This window comes from Ornithodoros turicata, chromosome 2, assembly GCF_037126465.1.
Source record: "Ornithodoros turicata isolate Travis chromosome 2, ASM3712646v1, whole genome shotgun sequence".
NCBI lineage: Eukaryota > Metazoa > Arthropoda > Arachnida > Ixodida > Argasidae > Ornithodoros > Ornithodoros turicata.
In genome coordinates, this window is record NC_088202.1 from 129,547,526 (window position 1) to 129,567,789 (window position 20,264).

A 20,264-nucleotide genomic window follows, 5' to 3' on the forward strand; every position below is an offset into this window, starting at 1 on the left:
CAAACTTTAGAAGAACAGGCAGATGTCTTGGGAGAACACTTCCAGAGCGTTTCTTCCTCCTCTCACTACACCAGGGATTTCTTAAAAGTCAAAGATGATGCTGAGAAATTCAAAATTACATATGGCACCAATGACAGACATGCTTTTAATAAACCATTTTGTTTGATGGAGCTGCTGCGTGCTCTGTCGTCCCCAAAACAAACAGCACCAGGGCCAGATCGAATCACGTACAGCATGTTGCAGCACTTATCAAAAACATCACTAGAAGGTCTTCTGCACTTTTTCAATTCAGTTTGGAATCAGGGTGAACTCCCATCTCGTTGGAAAGTGGCGACAGTCATTCCACTTTTGAAGCCAGGGAAAGATCCTTCCAACGCATGTAGCTACAGGCCTATAGCCCTTACAAGTTGTTTAGGCAAAACGTTCGAGCGCATGGTTAACTACCGCCTGATGTACTTCCTCGAAGAAAATGGATGTCTCGACAGGTATCAGTGCGGATTTAGAGCCGCCCACTCAACCACTGATCATCTGCTGCGGCTGGAAACTGTCATCAGGGAAGCGTTTGTCAGAAAACAGCATTGTATTTCCATATTTTTCGATATTCAAAAAGCGTACGATACAGCATGGCGATATGGTATCGTTCGCGACTTGTGCAATTTCGGTGTACGCGGTCGTATGCTCCGCTGCATCGCAAATTTTCTACAGGACAGAACTTTTAGAGTCCAGTTGGGCACATCACTCTCACGTTCTTTTATTCAGGAGAACGGTGTCCCACAGGGTTCCGTTCTGAGCGTGACACTCTTCATAGTCAAAATGAACTCTATTGTGCACGCTATTCCGCCATCCGTCATGTACTCACTATACGTTGACGATGTTCAGATATCTTGTTCGTCTACAAGCATTTCAAGATGTGAGAGACAACTCCAGCTCTGTGTGAACAAATTAGCAAAATGGTCATCTGAGAATGGGTTTAATTTTTCACCTGAGAAAACGGTTTGCGTACCCTTCTCAAGAGTAAGGGGTATGTTTCCTGAGCCAGAACTTAAAATGAATGGCCAAGATATTACGGTCAAATCTGAGCATAAATTCCTGGGTATACTTTTTGACCGCAAGCTCACTTTCAACCCTCACATAAGGAACCTAAAAAGTAAATGCGGGAAATCGCTGAACATTCTCAAAATCTTGTCACATAGATCCTGGGGTGCAGACCGTGAGGTTCTGCGTCGCATCTACACATCTTGCATCCGTTCCAAGCTTGACTATGGATCTGTCGTGTACGGCTCTGCACGAAAGTCCGTCTTGAGAGCTCTAGACCCTGTCCACCACCAGGGACTGCGACTTGTTTTGGGAGCGTTTCGCACATCGCCGGTCGAGAGTCTCTATGTGGAGTGCAACGAGTGGTCATTAGAAAGGCGGAGATTTTACCTTACCTCCACATATGCACTAAAAGTACGAAGTTATCCACAGTACCCAGCTTTCTCTTGTGTTACTCAGACACGCTGCAAACAGTTATTTCTTAACAAACCGTCATGTACACCTCCTTTCAGCTTGCGAATCCTGCAGGAAATTGAAACACACGGTTTTTCAGAGTACGATTCTACGCCTGTAGGAACTAGTGGGAGGATTGCTCCGTGGCAACCACCGCCCGAACACAATACATCTTTATTGCAGTACAAGAAACACGAAACCCCCACGGCCGTACTCCTGCAAGAGTTTCTGTCTATAAAAGAAGGTTTTGGGGACCATATCGCATTTTACACAGATGGTTCCAGAACGGACACCGGTGTCTCATGTGCAATGGTTACAGACACATCTTGTAGATCGCATCGATTGCCAAACACAACTTCCATTTTCACCGCAGAAGTCTACGGCGTAATCTTGGCACTTAATCATATACTACGACTTTCCATCAAGTCATCAGTTGTGTATACTGATTCACTTAGTTGCCTGCAGGCTATATGTAGCCTGCAACCACCAAAAAACCTCCTCGTTCTTCGAGCAAAACACCTGTCTAGCCGCATAATAAACTCAGGTCTTTCCTTGACACTTTGCTGGGTGCCCAGCCACGTCGGGATACCCGGTAACGAGCTCGCGGACACAGCGGCTACCAACGCACTCTCAGGTGACATAACCCCCTTTGACGTACCAGCACAGGATCTGAGGTCTGCCTTGCGTAGAGCAATTAACTTAAAATGGCAACATGACTGGGACACACAGACAAATAATAAATTACATTTGATCAAGTGCAATGTAGGTAAGCCTGCAGGAGTTTTCAAAGAGAGGCTTTATGAAGTAGTCATGTCTCGTTTGCGTATCGGCCACACATTTCTCACACACGGATTTTTAATTCTCCAGAGGGACCCTCCTCAGTGTGTGCACTGTGCTGAGCAGTTGTCTATTCTTCACATTCTCATCAGCTGCCCTCTGCAGGAACATCATCGCCAAACTCATTTTTCTGAGTTCTACCGGTATAGAATTCCTCTTCACCCAGCCCTTTTGCTGGGCGATGAGCCGCTTGTAAGTTTTAGCCGAGTTTACAAGTTTTTTAGGGACACTGGGTACCTAAGAGATATCTGAAGTCACATATATTTTTTATGTTTATATCAGTTTTAAATTGATCGTTATCTTTTAACTGGTAAAGAGATCATATATCACAGTATTGGCGCATTATAGCCTTAGTTGCTCATGCGCCAAAAAAACCCCAATCATCACCAATCATCATCAACAAGATGACTAATTACCTGAAATTTATTAATTAACTCTTTAATTAGGGAATTTCGGGCAACTGCGACGTAACAGAACGGGAGACAATCCTCCTTGAAATCCACTCTATTCTTTTTTTAAATCAAGAAACGAGCGCGTTCCGTGAAATATCCATCGCTTAATTTCGGTACGCAAATGAGCCGAAACCTCAAAAGCTCACCGGAGCGCCGACAGAGGCTTATCTGTTCCGGAAAGCGGTTTATCTGGCCAGCTGAGCCGGCACCTACTCCGCTTTATCGCTCCAAATCACACGTGGCTCTCTGACATTAAACGAGCGCAGTACTTACTGCCCAAGCAGCAAAATGTACTGAAAGTCGAGTGCAATAGGGGTGGACGGGTAGGTGGAAGACCTTGAACAGACTCTTGAAACTAAGGGACATCGATAACACACATACCGTCCACCCCTATTGCACTCGACTTTCAGTACATTGTGCTGCTTGGGTGCGTTCCCAGTCAGCGCGGTTTCGGCTCATTATTTCAACCCACGTGCATGTTTCAGAACTTCAACGTGAAATGGCTTGCGATTAGGATAGTTTCTCAATCTGCTATATCGCTTTTGCCCGAAATCCCCTAATGAAAAGGAACTTTTTTTTTTACTTTGGTGTTAGCGCCGCGAAGCAACTGTGGCCATGAGCGGCGTACAGACGTGGACAGATGTAGAGAGGACAACAGGAAGGAGTGGGCGTCCTGGGCCGACTTCAAGGGGAACTGTGCCGACATTCGTCTGGAAAAGTCTTCGGAAAACCCAGGGAAAACCTCAGACAGCACAGTCGGTGACAGGATTCGAACCCGTGTCAGCTCCCAGTCTCGACCCGGAAAGCGATCATCCTAACCACTATGCCACGAGAGCTGGTGAAAAGGAACTAACTGAAATGGAGCTAAATGAAATGGAGCTGGCAGAAGCGGCTGCCACCCTGCTCCAAGTCATTTCCCTATTCTTGTATCTTTTTTTTTTTTTTTTGCAGTTATTTAATACTACTACAGCTTAGGCAATAGTTAGGTTGTAGTTGCACACTTTCTTCGAAAGGATGTCCGCCTGGCCGTAGAGCTCAACTGCAAAAACGACATCGATGCTGCTCTCATAGTTTTTTTTCCCAATTCTTTTCTTCCTCTGTCACATCACATCACATCATAGTTTTTAATACAAATTCTGTAAAGGCTAAAAAAAGAAAATACACACACACACACACCATGCGTAGTCGAACCAGTGTCATCATTCATAAGATATTGTTGCGGTAGATAAAGAGGAGGCTATTGGGTCGGGCACGTACACGTGCGCTGGTGCGAGCAGTCTGACGACGAGGAGTCTGCTGGTGTCTGACGGGTTTGGACAGATCGGACTTCGAACACTCCCTGCGAGCTTGTAACAGTATTTTTCTGTACAAATAAAGTTATTTACAATTATTCACATTATGATAATTCGTGGCTTTACCTCGCGAGACAGCAATGATCACGGGTGACGCCAGAGTGGTGGGCCTGGGGATTACCTACTTTTGCCCGCCGTGGGGCTCGTCAACGTGCTTCAAAATGATGGAAGATGAAAGTCACTGAAAAGGTTAGCCAGCTGTAGGACTCGAACCCACATCTTCTGGAGTCCTACGGCTGGCTAATCTTTTCAGTGACTGTCATCTTTCATCTTTAATTTCTTGGGCAACTTGAGGCCTTGTATGTGATTATCCCTCCTATGTTGTTCCAGCATCAGAACATCCAGTTCTCTCATGTGCTTCAAAAGCTCAGCACACGGCATCACCGTATTTAAAGGTCGCTCGCCGAAGACGGCGCGTCTAAGCAACTTGTACCATGTCACCATGTTGTTGACGTCCTCTGCCGTGATCGAACCCGCAACCTTTGGACTTGCTCGTTTTACTCTCTCAGACTACCACGTGGCAAACCTGAAATTAATTAAAATATCTCCGTATCTGGAAATATTTCGATCTCTCGTGTTCTGCCATTAATGTTTATTTCCTCAATATGTGCCACTAAAATGCTGTCTTGGCGCTGTATATGTCGATTTCCAGTGGTGTACATTGGTGTCTTTGCCACGCAGAATGGAGGGATGATTTTAGTCACAAGTCACATAGACACACATAATGTGAAAGAACTGATGTTTTGTTAGCACATTATGTGTCTTCTCGCGTCATTCCTCTGTGTAGGCGTTCACTCCATTTAACGGCGCATCGTCACGTGAAGGAATGTCCTGTGAAACGTTCCCTGTGAAGAGAACAATATACCGGAAATGCGACTCTTTATTTGGCAAAGCAGAAACGTTGTGGCATCGAAATGGAATCGAGGCGTATATGCGAAGGTCATCCAATGCGGTCACTCAAGTGCGTTCTTGAGCCAGTCAAGAAAGCTGGTCACTCGAGTGTAAATGCCCGGGAATCCCGGTGTTGCGCAGTCTTTGCCTGAAAAGAAACAAATTCGTTGCACAAACTTTCCGACACTTTACTTCTACTGTATACTTTTTTTATCTGTATAATCTGGTTTTTTGACAGAACTGAGACAGGCGTGACATACTGCCCAAGCGCTGTGTCAAGTAAAATAAGACTGACTTGTTGGTGATATGTAATGGTAAAACTAATAAGTCTGCTCTCATTTTCATGAAAGCACACTGTACCCCTCCTCGCAATTTACCTTGTACTATATTTTTAAGCAGCGCAGCGGGACGCACTTATAGGTGAATGATGAGACGAGGGACGCGTTTCTTCGGGCACGGTCATTACATCCGACGATGATGCGGGTGATGATTGCGTGGAAGATGGATATGTAGAATGAAGCTGATGTTCGATGCTCTGCCGTACTAGTGCAGATACTGTCTCAGCCCGGCACTCAGGGAAGGACGGCGAAGCTGAGGGTGTCGCGTAGTCGTGTATGATGCGGGGAATGCGTTCATTCAGGCCTTCGTCGTTGTTGCAAACCACGCCTTGGCAGGTACGTACGTAAAGCATTGTGCAAAGCAGCATGTAAAACATACAGGTCGTTTTTTTTTTTTAATCCTTCACAGAATTTTTATAAAAAAGATGCGAGACATAGATGGTCGTTTTTGCAGTTGACTTATTCGGCCAGGCGGTCATCCTCTCGAAGAGACTATATATGCAATTACAATTTGAATAATTACCTAAAATCTAATCATCAATTAAATATTTAATTAGGGGAATTGCAGGGAGAAGCGAGATAGCAGAATGGGAGACAATGTCCGGTGGAAGCCATTCTATCTTTTAAAAATCCTAAAAATTCGTGAAATATACATCGCCGAATTTCGCTATGCAAATGAGCCGAAACCAAAGCACTGCGCCTCAGGTCCGGAAAGCGGTAAAAATAGATAATTGGCGGAGGTTACTCGCGCCTTCGCATGGCTCAAGCCTTCGTGGTTCGCGAGGTATCGCCATTCATGCTCACTCAATTGTGCTACATATTGGCTGCCGCAAAAACATTTTTATTTCTTTTTTTTATTTCGACTTATCGACTTCGGTTTCTAGGTATTGCATCGAAGCGCGGGCGTTATCTATTTGCATCAAAATGCGACGGGAACTGGACTTACCCGATGAAACGACGCCGACAATGTAGAAGCGTCTGTCATGGGGAAGGACAAATGGGCCTCCGGAATCACCCTGCAATGAAACATAACTCTGAAATGAGAACCTCGTGCTGCGCTTGCATTGGGTGCGTTAAGTAAGCGCTCCTCTTTTGGCGCACTCGAACCGGGGGTATGCCACACCCGGAGCGGCAACTAAACAGCGAAATGTAACTTTGGAGCGCTGCACTGCTCGCTCACTGATGCCGCTTCCTGTTGTCTGCTCATGCAGTGCGCTGACGGAGGACACGCTGGCTTAGTTTGAAGCTATAGAAAAGTTGGAAGAGACGACTACGGTTGTGGCGATTTCTCCTTATAACAGCAAATGAAATGGAAAATATGGGAATTTGTAACAGTGGTCATAGGAGCTGTTTACTATGGAGACGGCTGCATGGCGCGAATAACCGCCGATATCCGTGTGGAAGTTGCCGACTAATAAAAAAGCATAAAACAGTTATAAAAATATATTACAGTTTACTGAAATCGGAGCATTGGGTGACGTAGAAGGTCCGCATTCTGCTTCCGAGCCCACACTTGATAGGTCGTCCTGCCGGCGCTCACTCTACGCTCAACAAGAAGTACTACGTCAGGGAAAATCTCAAAGAATCGGGCGCTTGTCGTCTGCTTTCATGCACCGAAATGAAACGGAAGCTCGATAAATGGCACGAAGTCTCACACTCTCCGGTGCGCGAGGGGCGCTGATGTCGCGTTCAGTGAGTGATGGAGTCTGAAACATTCGCGCTCAGGGGCGCCCACTGAACGCATCCATTGTTGTTTCGTTACACCGTGGAAACAAGACATCTGAAGTTGGCCGAAGTCGTTGTTGTGATTTTCTGCTAAACTGTAACGGATACTTCCATGGCGAAAGAGCGGCTCCGCTACGACTAGGACGATGGCACGGATTTACACCGTAGCTACATGGCTGCTTGCAAAAGGAAATGTTCAGAACCACGTTGGGGGAAGTCTGCATATGTCTTGTTATATTCATATATCTGAAGTGACAGTGCAGGTTGCACAGGAAGACAATTGTTGTAGTGTGCACGGCCGACGCACCTCGAAGTTTCAAAAATTTTACAAGCCCGCTAAACTGGTGTCACAGAACTAATCAGGCAGAATGAAGAAAATACTGCTGTCCACGATACACGACTGCTAACATCATTCTGTTGGTTTCATTTGCGTATAGCGCTTCGTCGTTTCTTCTCGTCTTTACCACTCCTCCTCAGTATTCGTGCATGTCGTAACGGAGCAGGGAACGGAACACGGAAAGGAGAGGACGGCGGCAACTGTGATCGTACCACGGACCCTTGGTGTGTTGCTCATGCTCTTCTTAATAAGCGTTTCTACGTTTGCCTCCAGCCTTCATTCCTGGTCTCTCTCTCGGTGCCTTAACATTTGATGGAGGTACGGTTGGGCTTTTCACCGTCACATCACCTAACCTAATGTGCGCGACCCTTCACTCACCCTCACGACGCTGCCCCCAGCAGTACACACCCTCACTCACCCTCACACCTTGCTTTAAAGCGTTGCCTTCACAAGCTTTCCACTAATGAGTCATGACCTGAAACCAATCAAGCCGCTACAGCCCTTCACCCTCCTATGCCTTCAATTGATAGCAGGCCCATAACCCATCAAGGCCTCACGAGCACGTCACCCTCACATGTCTTCAACTCATAACGGGTCTCACAACCCTTCAGGTTGCTCCACACAAGAGAATATTGAGTTCTCACCAATGTCGGTAGATTCAACTTGAAAAAAAAAAAAAAAAAAGATGACGTTGATGTACTTAGGAAGCTGATCGACGATGAGCTTAAAATTGAAAATTTTTCCACCGGGTACAGGCTTGAGGACGACTTCCGACGTCCGAGAGCTTGTCAAACCGTTCCATTTATTTTTCGTGGCTATTCGTTCCTGGACCTAACATCGTTTTTATTTCTCATTTTTTACGTTGCTGTTAACCCTTCGGGTCCTCAGAAGCCCTTCATTGCAGGCCTCACAACCCCTCAAAGCTTCATGAGCCCTTCACCTTCGTGGCCGTCCCTTTAAACTGCAACATGCCGCTGGTTGCACGACTGGGCACCAAATCAATGATTCAAATTACATTTCTCACTTACATTTGCACTGCCTTCACCTCATTGCCCCTCGTGTCATGTAGAAGTACAGGGTGTGTGCAGAAAAACATGACCCGCATTTAGGCACATAGCTTGTTGCCTACCTAACTAACGAACTTCCGGTGGCGCACGATGGCGCATTTATGCGTGCGAAATCTGTAGAAAAATTGTGGAAGCCATACCCAGCTTAAAAAATAAACGGAACAACGAAAACGTCGGCTTCCGTGCATGTCCGTGCATCAGAATAGGGCAACATGGTGGACAACAGGGTGTATGTGAAAGGGCAACATGGTGCACGTAGGAGAGTTGTGTTCAAGTACCGCTAGGGGAGCTATCTGTGCATAAATCGAAACGATGTCCCACATGGATGCTCATCGGCAGTGCCCCTAGCGGTGCCTGCACATAACTCTCATGAGACCAAAATACACTACCATGCAGTGTCATGACCGCCCTATTCTAATGCATGGAAGCCCATGTTTTCGCGCTTTGTTTATTTTTTTACATTGAGTATGGCTTCCAGGATTTTTTTGTAGCTTTCGCACGCATAAATACGCCGTCGTGCGCCACCGGAAGTTCCTCGGCTAAGTAGACAACGAGTTACATGTAAAAATGCGGGTCATGTTTTTCTGCACACACCCTGTATATGTGCAACACACCCTCCTTGTCTGCCAACGGTACGGAGGTCACCGGTCCAGGGGGGGAGGGGGGGGGTGATGTAGGGGGAAAGGTGCGGTCAGCCTGCTCTCAAGTGGCGGCTCGGTGCACCCAGGGGAGGGAAAAGAGGGAAGGGTGAAAGTGGGAGTGGAGAGATGATGGTGGCACAGGAGAGGGAGAGGTGTGCTAGCCCTTTTGCTCTGGGATTTGGGTAGTGCAAGAGGACTACCCACCACAGAAAACACGCGAGCATCCCTCAGTAGTCTTCATTGGGATGCTCCCTGTACCACGGTAACCGCCAGGATTATTGGCGAAGTTACCCCGCACCGGTCCAGCCTCCGTAAGGGTACTGTGACGTTACACGTAAGGTTTGTCTAAGCAGTGTGGCGACACGTTGCACGTGCCGCAGGGTAAGGACTGCGGATAATTTGGACCACCTGGGGTTCTTTTGACGTGCGCCGGAAATCTCTAACACACGGTGCTGGAAGCAACGTTTACTTCCCCCACATTGCTACCGCGCTCGGCCGGGATCGAACCCGTGATTTTGAGCTCAGCAAGCCAGCACGTTACCGACTGAGCTACCGAGCCCCTGAGCTACCGAGCCTCCGGTGCATTTCGCTCATCTGGGCTGCAGAGTCACTAAATAGGGGTACAGAATATCGCATTCTTTTTCCGCGCCGGAGCAGCCGTTCGGTGTCCGCCATTTGACCGATCGTGTCACGTGGTTTCTCCTTCCAAGAACGCGTCATCCATGTTGAGTCCCCCCCCCCCCCCCCCATCCAAAACTGGTTTCCTCGGTTGCGATCTGACTTGACTGCGCCCTGTTCTACGGCGGAGAAGCGGGAGATTGGCGTCCCGTTGCTAGGCGACGCAGCCGTGCCGGACCCAAGATGGTGGGCTCGATCGCCAGCGTAGCTCAGTGTCTCTACTCGGCCCCCTATTTAGTGACTCTACTCTGGGCTACCGAGAGCTTTCCCTCCCGGTGCTACTTGTCCCTCCTGAGCACGCTGAAGTCTACGCTGGTACGATTCGTTCGGGAAGATAAACTCTTGGGCACTCTCTGATACCTCCTACATGACTGCCCGCACAGCGACTAGAAGAGGAGCTGTCATTTTCAGTATTTCTCCACAATTTTCTGTCTCTGTTTCTTCTTCATCCTTTTTGTTTGTTTATCTTTACTTTAGGGAATAGCAAGCCTCCATCGTGGCTAACCTTGCTTACTATAGCAACCGAAACGCACAATACACTTGCGCCCAGTCTAGACAGTCAGCTCCTTCGCAACAAAGGCGATTCTGCATGTACAAAGGCGCCAGTGTATTCTATGTTTCTGTTGCTAGGAAACATGTCCTCTGTCTGTCTGTGTAGTGCTTGCGTTATTCCTAATGTTACTAAACCAACATGCTATCCATCTCGTTGCATCTTGGCTATCAGCTGAAACCCTGGACCCTGTTTCTGCTCGAAGCAGCAAAGCTCTTCAAATTTCCCACGTTCTCCGAGGAAGGTAGCAGGGGAGGCAAACATTGCTTCCGGAACCGTGTGTCGGAGATTGCCGGCGCACGCCGGAAGAACCCCAGGTGATCCAAATTATCCGCAGTCCTACCCTGCAGCACGTGCAGTATGTCGCCACACTAGGCTGACACACCTTACGTGCAAATCTACCCCCAAATTATTATGTCAATGTCCTCCACATTAAGCCATATTATTCTCCACACACAGCATAAGGCTATGTGAACATCCCTGCCCGTGTGTGTGTGTGTGGGAGGGGGGGAGGGGAGGGCTGGTACGAAAGAGGGAAAGGAAACTACGTCCGCAACTGTGATCGTGGCACAGGTACTCGCTGTTGTCGTTGTTGCTCGTAATAAACGTTTCTGCATTCGTTTCCAACCTTCATCCCTGATCTCTCTCGGCGCCTTAACAATATTGTCCGAGAGACGCACTTCAAGCAAACGGTGCGCGAGGCTCTGCTGTGTCTCGATGATTTCTAAACAAGTTTCCCGCGATTGTATTACAAGTAAACCCACTGGACACGTACCTACGATATGGAATACAGTGTGGCGTTGCGTTTGCGTAAGATTACGATCACATTAGCATCCAAGTACTCCATGGAATACAAAAAGGGGAGAGAAAAGACAACATGAAGTATGGTCTCACCTGGCAAGTGTCCTTCTTGCCAAGGCCGTCGCCTGCACAGAGCTGTGTCTTAACTATAGGAACATGGCGTTCATAAGCTTTGCGACACTTATCCTCTTCCCAGATGGGCACTTGAGCCTCGCGAAGGACGTCACTGCCGCTGCCCTCTGCCAAACAGGGAGAATGGAAAGTAATGAGTGAAAGAAAGCCAATACGTAATTAGTCTCGTGATATTCCGAAGAGAAGGCTGTCTCTTAGTATAACGTTGCGAGCAACTTTAGTCTCAACTTTTCGTCCGTCATCCAGTAACATCCAAGGTAGAAGTAGTAGCCGAATGGAATGATGGGAGTATTATATCGCTCGTGCGATTAATTTGAGGTACGAAAGCACTAGATACCATTCGGCTGCTACTTTTCCTCCAATGTACATACTCTTTTTACGCCCAGGTGTTCGATATGCGCTCCTCAAACTGACACGAAAGCAACCTGATGTAAACTGAATCACATCCTAACCTAGTCAAACTAACCTACTAACTAGTCAAACTAAGTCAAAACTAACATACACCGATAGCGCGTCACGAAGGAGCCAATCATACTGCTTACGTCACTTTCGCTTTATGCCATCGTTAAACCCCAGATTCTTTTTTCTCTCCACTTCTGATATTGCCTTCTGGATTCAAGACCACGAATTAGGTGACGGGGAACCTACCTCAGTGAATTGGTTGTGCATATAAATTGCAAAATCAAATACAACTTCATTTAAATAATGATGAATGGGGAGTTTCATGGCCTGGGGCGATACCCTACCCCATTGCTGGCAGTAACGTGATGAAATGGAATATTAAGTCGCCTCACAGTGAGGACTCGAGTCCTACGGTGTCTAAAAATTGTGATAGTGGACAAGAGAGAAACTGATGTGGGTTCGATCCCTACAGCTGGCTAACCTCTTCAGTGACTTTCATCTTTCATTGTGATAGTGGGTTTAGGGCGGAGCGTTGGTGTGCTGCATTTGACCATGGACCAAGCAATTTTGACATAGCTGGAGGGCGAGAGTCCAGCTGATTTAGGGACACTTAAGTGTGGATCTGGAAGTGCGGACAATTAAAAATGGATGTGCACTGGATCTTCCGGATCACCGCAGTGATGGCATCCAGGGGAGTCGTCAAGTGGCGAGCGATGACGCCACTGAGCTGTAAAAGCCACATTGAGTCGAATCCGATGAACTAATATTGCAGCGTCTCGGCGTGAGGTGTTTCGTGGCGTCCGGAAAGCGAGCGTTGGATCAACTCTTGCAAGCACAGATGGGGCAGAATGTCAGCCGTGAATTTGCGGGAAGCCAGGGGAGCCACAAGACGTCTAGAAATTGAACGACGGTCTCCTCTCAGCAGCAGTACAATACTCGTTCATCTCCTAGACGAGAGGGCTGCTTCTGCTGCGCTATCAGCCGGTTCCCCGCGACTCCACAATGGGCTCTAGCCCACTGGATAACTATAGCCTGTATCCTGCTTCGTACACATGCTGGTACGCCATTAGTCATGTAAATGCCTACTGTTGCGTTGGTGCCTATTTTGGCATTTGAAAAACTGTCTGAACTGGCTTTTCGGCAGCAAAATGTATAAACGCTTGTGGAAGGCGTCACTTTATGTGACTATACGCCGCGCCGTTTTGAACTCGTTTATTGCTTAAAAGGGTGTGTTCCGCAAATTCCCTGCCATTATCCCCCCTTGTTATTTGCAGAAACTTTTGCAAATAACAAGGTTGGGGTGTGGTCTGAAGATCAGTCAGTGATTCCTTTTTTCTCATTATTTGTTTCTTCACACATAATGAAAAATCATATGCTCTTCCCACAAGTTTATCCGTCCTCCGCTATGCCCACGTCGCAACACATCAGCTGTCTACTCGTATATCGGGTCACGCTCTTTATAAAGCTGTTCGTGTAATTTCTGACGCCCGAGAGCTTGTGGAGAATGTGTCGAGGGGTCCGGAACAGGATAGACCTAGGATGAAACTGCGCTATACGTTGAGACATCTCTGCCTAATACAGTCGACCCGCGTTTATCCGGACTTCATTTATCCGGATCCTGCGCTATCCGGAAGAAAGAGCGTGGGGACGGATTTCTCCCCACGTATTTCGCCCTCGTTTATCCGGACTTCAGCTTCCGGACTCGGACGAGAATTCCAGGGAACAGAAATGACTAATACCCAACAATCGGCTTCAGTTATCCGGTCATTGTCCAGGAATGACACTTGGCCCACACCTAGTCAAACCAGGTTGAGAACCTTGGTCGTGGCCTTCTTTTTACTGACACAAAGACTGTGTTGCTGGGAAGAATTTTCTCCCTTTCCAACATTTCACGTTACACAAAAGTAATCCACTGAGCAGTCTGGTGATTTCAGACTCAGAAGGTCCACAACGAGGACCCCTGCGCTGCAATCATAGATGATGATATCATCAGTGTCGTCGCTTCCGATAGTTTTCAAGAAGAATCTGATGATGGAAGCGTGGATGCACTAGCTGTGACGGTAGAATATGAGCGGGCGGCACTGAGAACAGCGCTATTATTTTTCGAGCAACAGAACATTATTTTGCAAGTCAATGCCATTCGCAGAGGTTTGCAAGAACTGGATGCGTGGATTTGAATGAAACAGATGATAATGGATAGTTTTTTGTGTAATGGTCATTAAAGATGTCCTTTTAGGATCACTCTGGAATTTCACGTTTCACTTATCCGGTTCCCCCGTTATCCGGACATTTTCACACAAACGAAGCCGTCCGGATAAACGCCGGTCGACTGTAAAAGCACTGGGTACTGATCTGTGGAGACAGTGGAGTGATAAGAGGTGGGACAGGAACGACACCTACAACAATCTGCCTTCCAACGTTCATCAAGTTGCGGTTTGCTCCACCTAGTTCTGTGGACGTGGAGCTGGCGCTGAGCGACGCGCGGCTGAGCATCACGTTCACTAGTATAGAAATGGTACTCGTGCGTTACTGTTGCAGCGACTTGAAGCACGGCTCTCTCTCTCTTTTTTTGCTGAGCACTGGCGCAACGATTTGTAGCCTCCCATAGACTTTGATATGGAAATAACTTCGTGCTTTCCCTCGTGGATGAAACGGGTCGCCTGGCGTGAAAAGCATTGTACCTGAGGTTTTCTAATTCTTTAGACAAGGTGCCATCTAACGAGCCATTTACTTCGGAAAGCCCTGATAAGAATAGGGCTGCCGTATTTTAAGAGCTGATTTTGTCATACATGTGGCATCACATGATCAGAAAAGACATGATAATGGTGACAATTGAGAGAAGAAAAAAATGGGGACGTCGGTCGCGACGAAGTCGGACTGGCTGAAAATTCACACACACCGAAGAAACGGGGAAGGAAAAAGCAGTAGTACTAGTAGTACAGTAGTAGAAGAAAACAAGACTGCCTTCTTTGTTTTCCGTACTCGCGGAGCCCAGAACACAAGAAAATATAGTGACTATGATTCCTATAAGTCCGGTCTTAGTGCCTTAATCGCGATTTTTTCTCCCTGTCATAGACGCCTAAAAATCAACACTTTTCTTGCCTAAATATCCGGGCTTTTGTCATCACTGGGGTTAGACGTGTTGGTAAAGTAAAGTGCGACGGTTCTAAGACACCCGTGAGGAATCGACTCCAATTATGATGTCATCAAGGAAGTAAACTGCACTAAAAGGTTCATTGTTTTTGCTCATGGCCATCTGAGCTCGGAGCTAATTATCACACCTGCATACATTTAACATGACTCAGAAACAGGAATGCATTGATGGAGTAGTACCAAATTTTGTAGCTCCCCATCCGACGATAAATCCGTGGTAGCCAGAAATGTCCTTCCCTTCCAGGTGTCCGAAAGGTAAACACAAGGGCCTCACGTACTCATTGAAGGTGACGGGCGTTGCCAGTGTAAGAACAGCGACGTCGCCGCTGAAACGTCGAGGGTCGTAGCTGGGGTGCCTGGCGATGGACGCCACGTCTACATCGACGGGTGCCGTGTTGTCGTCGAGCGTAGACAGATCATGGTCACCAAGACGGACACTCACGTAACGAGGATGTATCCTGAGCAGTGGAGATGGTTCAGTGACAGGTGACCCTCATTTACACTACTGGGAGTGGCCTGCGTTGACTTACGATCTTGCTTTGGCACCCACGGTGACACAGTGTGCAGCTGTGACCACGTGGCGTTCGGAGACAAGTGCACCGCCGCAGCTGACCTTGTGGTCGCCGTCTGTCTTCAGGTATATGGCAGCCTGCGTCCGTAAGTTTCATTGGCCTTCTCCGTTTTCACTATTCCAGAGTACACATGACGTGTGCGCTGATTTGAAAAGTACCAATTTGTCTAAAACATTTATGCCTGGAATAATAATGGTGTACACACCAAACGCGTTGTCGTAGTTTTCAAACGTCCGCCCACCTGATTTATCCAGGACCCTCACACCCCCCTACCACACTCCCAAAATCTGGGTGACACTGTCCTAAACTTTTGTGAGCATAAAGATACATGGGAGTATCCTGCATGTTGTGGCGTCATACCCCCTTGCTGACACTCCCCCAGGGACGAAATTCTGGGTAAACTGCTGCGTCCGCTTGTCATTGTACGAGCGTAATCGTGTGCAGTGCTAGAGATCACTTAAAATGACGCACAAAGTTTGTTGCGTTTGACGGCCACCAGATGCATGCCAATAACAGCGATCGTGCTTTGAAATATACTTCCTTTGAGGTTACGGTTTAGGCACCAGATGCACCGTGGTTTCTTTCATGCATTGCCTCATATTCTGGGTCAGACACTTCAGGAATTTGCTGAAGCAGGTATAGCGGTAAAAGTTAGAGTGTAACTTGTAACTCACCGAGGATTACAGCATGGGCGTACCGAGAGGTGGGCAAGGGGGGGGGGAGGGGCGTGGCCCCTCCCTGGAACCCCAAGGTCGCTTGTGGAAATAGTACACTCTTTAGTCATAGGTCGTAATGATTATTCTCAGACGTCATAATAGGAACCTCTGAATACCCACACAGCGCGCAACGTCCGGCTCCAGAAAAAGGTGTGGTAGGGGGTAGGGGTTCGCACTCTTGCCCTCCCCCCCTGGAAGCGCCTTGCCGCCCCCACTCTTGGTAAAAATCCTGGGAACACCCATGGATTACAGTAAACAGAAACACAACAAAGTTTTACGTTCCTGATGTGTTTGTTGTGTTTCTTGGCTGTAGAACTGTGAAGAGCAAATGGCTGTAAAAAACAAATGTGACTTTTGGAAGTAGTCTGCTACCGAGGCTATGATGTGCCAGCCTCGGTCGCAGATTGCTTCCAAAAGTCACATTTGTCCTTTATAAGGAAGCAATAGTACCTGTATATATAATGCATGAATGAACGCAACAACGAAGCTGATGCTGTCCTTGAAGTTATGCAAACAACGCCGTGGTACTGAACAAGAACACCTCAGAAGAGCAGACGGCAGAAAATTTTCGTAGAAGCTTGTTTCTTACGCGCATCTGTGGCACGAGCTCTATACACTAAGTATGGAGCGCTACCAGTCTGTACTCACCAAGTGGTACGTGTTCGATACACCATCACAATCGCACATTGCTATGCAAGTCACAGTAACTAGCAGTTACTTCCAGCTTACCATCCACGGCCATGAGCCAGGATCAGCCACCTTCCCACCTACGACCTTGGATATGCTCACGTTGCTCAAGCCACAACCTGCAATAGCGTCATAAACTTCAGCTCATTGTCGCGTAGCAGGATCCAACTCATGTTGCTTGTTGTTCAAAAGTGTTGCAAAATGCTGACAAAAGCGTTTTTTTTCTTAAGTCTCGCGTCACGACGTTACAACTATCCTAGTAAAACAAAGTAGAACATTTGCGAATAACGCCATTTACAATCGCATGTATGCAGCGGTCGCAGGGAGTAAAGCTGCTATGTACGCATGCCCAAAACGGGCAGGGGTGCTTGGAGTAGGATTCACGGCGTTCTGTCGAAATGTGACGCACACCTAGTCATGGACTGTAAAGTAACACAGTTCCTATGGTGGTCAAAATAAATGTAGCGTTCTATTATAGTCATGCCGCGAATGATACCGTTTCAAAAACGTCCCAAATGGCAATGTTATGAATTTAAAGTAGTAGCGCGAAAGTGCATGCAATCCTAAAAGAACTCTGTATTTTTTGTCGTGTGCCCTCCACTCCTGCGGGTGGATGGAGCGTCTTCAAGCAAGTGGTAGCTAAGCATGACTTTTATCCAAACTTTGTACATTGAATTCATTGAATATGGTCAATGTCCCTCATCAGTACACGCTAAGAGAACGCAGAATGTGTAGCATTTTTCAACAGCAAGCTCATAAGTCTGCCCGACATGACATACTGCACTAAATTGCGTCTATGGCGCACTCTTACGCTGAATGACATGGAATCTGCGGAAACTAAACTCCGACACCTTACAGAAACATTTCGAAACTATCGTTCCTGGATTAGTAGACGTATGTCTCTGCAAGGAATTCATGACACCTAATATAGTATGTGTTCACCTACCAGCAGGCAGATTACTGGGGTATCCAGGAGGTGGCTTATGGTTACCAAGGGGTGTAATGCTGGCACCAGAGCCTCCCGATCCCCTGGAGCCAACAACAGGCTTTTCAGTTGTTGCCTTTGGTTCGGAATCGGTAGGAACATCGCCCACGGGTGGCGTAGGTGTCACTAGGTGGTCGAACGGCTTGTCTTCTTGCGATGCTAGCGGACAACATAACTTTGGTTGCAAGCGTCGATAGCCACATATGTATTGGCGTAACGTGGAGGGATCCTCTATGCTGCTTAGTGTTGCACATTTGTGACGTAGTACACAGGAACCAGGTTCATCCGACGGCGTCTTGCAGCCTGTAATAGCACATAGCGTATGCGTGACGTACAACACCAGGGGCGCGAGCTCTCGATAAAATTTAGTACGTCCCACTTAGTGAGCGGTGCGAAAAAAAATCTGCCTTATAAAACAGCGTTCGCTCTATAGTCTATTCGAGCATGAAGCCCGCTGTATACTTACTGGTTGCTGGTTGCTTCGGTGCGCTGCTCGCAACGAGGGCAAGCAAGCTCAGAAACACAGTTTTTTGTGCCATCTATAACACAGAGCAGAAAATTAGCGGAATGCTGTTTATGCTCGCCGCTTAATAACCAACACAGTTCCTGCATACGTTACGGGAGCTTGTCATTTGAGATCTCGCATGTAAATCGCATGTATACAGACTTTTAGCATCGAGCTTACAAGCCATATATCTGGCAACCGCCTAAGGACACCCCAGCTGTCAGCCAAGTGAAACTGTTTGATCACCCACCTTATTGTAAGATGTACAACTACGCGAAAGCGTAACACATTGCTTGCCTGTGTATCACACTGTGTATCGCTTTTCGGAACAAACTTTCAACCTTCCAGTGAGCCTGCAGTACCTGACCACTCACGGAAAGCATCAGGGTGGTGCCAACGCCTGTCTGTTGCTTAATACAAGTGTACAAATATTGACACAGCGCCGTAGCAAAAATCAGCGCGTTGCCTGTTGTTCACATCATGCAGTCACACAACAGATTTCTTATAGAGGTTTTCCCTGGGTTTTCCAAAGACTTTTCAGACGCGGTACAGTTCCCCCGGAAGTCTGCCCAGGACGCATACTAGCCCCCCTGTCCCCCACTGCTTCCTACTGTCCTCTCTCCATCTGTCCACGTCTGTACGCCGCTCATAGCAACAGTTGCTTCGCGGCGCTAACACGGAATTAAAAAAAAAATTTCTTACACAGGTTCTTCAGTGAATGATGTGCACTTCGTTTGCCACTACATTAAGTCACATCGCATACATATCATACATACTATGTTTTCTAAATCACACCTTCGATAAACCAGGCGAAACCGGTCGTCATGGGGCTTACCTTTCGAAGGAATGCTTCACGAATTCCTTCACAGTAAGATGTACGGCACACACGGATTCGCAACAGAGGCAACGTCGTTGCTTCGTCCCAGCTTTACGCACTTCATTTACACACAATCAGTTCCTACGACTTGTCGTATACTTGTACAGGGAGACCTTGTGCACGTCGCGAGCTCTTTCCTTTCCTCCTTTCCTTTCCTTTTGTCATGCAACGCCTTCACAACTTCATTTCTGTTTCATGTTTTTGACCCTAGAAAGGCTGCACGTATTTTTGATGTTGTCGATCGCCTCCTCTAATGCTTCAGAGTTGTCGGGAGAGAGGAAGAAAACCGGTCGCCCCTTTCACTTGGGTTACGCACGTGCGCGACTACAGCGAAGTCGTCGAAACGGTTGTTTATTCTATGATGCAAGGACGGTTGCCCGTCTGGGCATAATATCTGCGTTTCCTCAAGGGAGGTACTTTGATATTGGTTCCTGCGAGGGAAAGCTCATAATGCATGGTAGTTTCGCTTTCGAGCGTGCACCGCGAGAGCCAGGTCCGTGTTGAGATGACCGGAAGAGTAGCACAGCATAGAGCGGTACCAACTGAGACGATATGATGTCACCATAGCGGAGGTGTAGGGCAGAGCAGGTGTAGGACCAGAAAATGTATCCTCAGTTGCGAGGAGTCATGTAGGTAGAGCCCTGTGTGACAATACGAACTGGCCTTAGCACTTATGGGCATGGGCGTACCGAGAGGGGGGTCGAGCCCCCCCCCATCCCCCACCCTTTTGGAAATTAATCATGGGAACGCACATGCTTATGGGGGAGACATATTTTATATGTCAATTGCGCATTTCTAAGATTTAAGAAACCTGACATCTCCCTTCTAGTACAACATAAATTCGAACAGCTCAATGAATATTTTGGGGCACATACGGAACTAAAACTTGTAAAGACGGGCCAAGGTTAGCCACCAGACTGTCATGGTTTCTCCTGATGATGATTATGATAATGGTGGATAGAAGAAAAAATGGGGAGGTGAATCACGACTAAATCGGACTGGCTACCCCGCTACACCTACGTAGAGCAAAAAAAGAATAAAAGAAAAGAATAAAAAGGAACAGGAAAAGGGGAGTGGT

The 20,264-nt window shown here is 47.3% G+C and overlaps 1 protein-coding gene across 1 annotated transcript; it reads right to left on the bottom strand.

The window, feature by feature from the left end:
- Positions 1 to 4,996: 4,996 nt before the first annotated feature.
- Positions 4,997 to 19,427, bottom strand: LOC135386123 (venom protease-like). Its single transcript, XM_064615877.1, has 9 exons — positions 19,145 to 19,427; positions 18,271 to 18,343; positions 17,766 to 18,107; positions 16,862 to 16,938; positions 15,375 to 15,493; positions 15,025 to 15,302; positions 11,251 to 11,396; positions 6,305 to 6,374; positions 4,997 to 5,168 (listed from the first exon to the last, which is right to left on the bottom strand). The coding sequence occupies exons 2-9, from the start codon at positions 18,341 to 18,343 to the stop codon at positions 5,083 to 5,085; spliced, it is 1,191 nt and encodes a 396-aa protein (XP_064471947.1). The 5' UTR covers positions 19,145 to 19,427; the 3' UTR covers positions 4,997 to 5,082.
- Positions 19,428 to 20,264: the final 837 nt, after the last annotated feature.

Bases quoted from the DNA above. Each gene is read 5' to 3' on its own strand.
- LOC135386123 (XM_064615877.1), bottom strand. From the start codon at position 18,343: ATGGCACAAAAAACTGTGTTTCTGAGCTTGCTTGCCCTCGTTGCGAGC. The intron at 18,108-18,270 runs GTAAGTATACAG...GTGCTATTACAG, and splicing joins ACCGAAGCAACCAGCAACCA to GCTGCAAGACGCCGTCGGAT. The intron at 15,303-15,374 runs GTAAGTCAACGC...TCCACTGCTCAG, and splicing joins GTGGGTGCCAAAGCAAGATC to GATACATCCTCGTTACGTGA.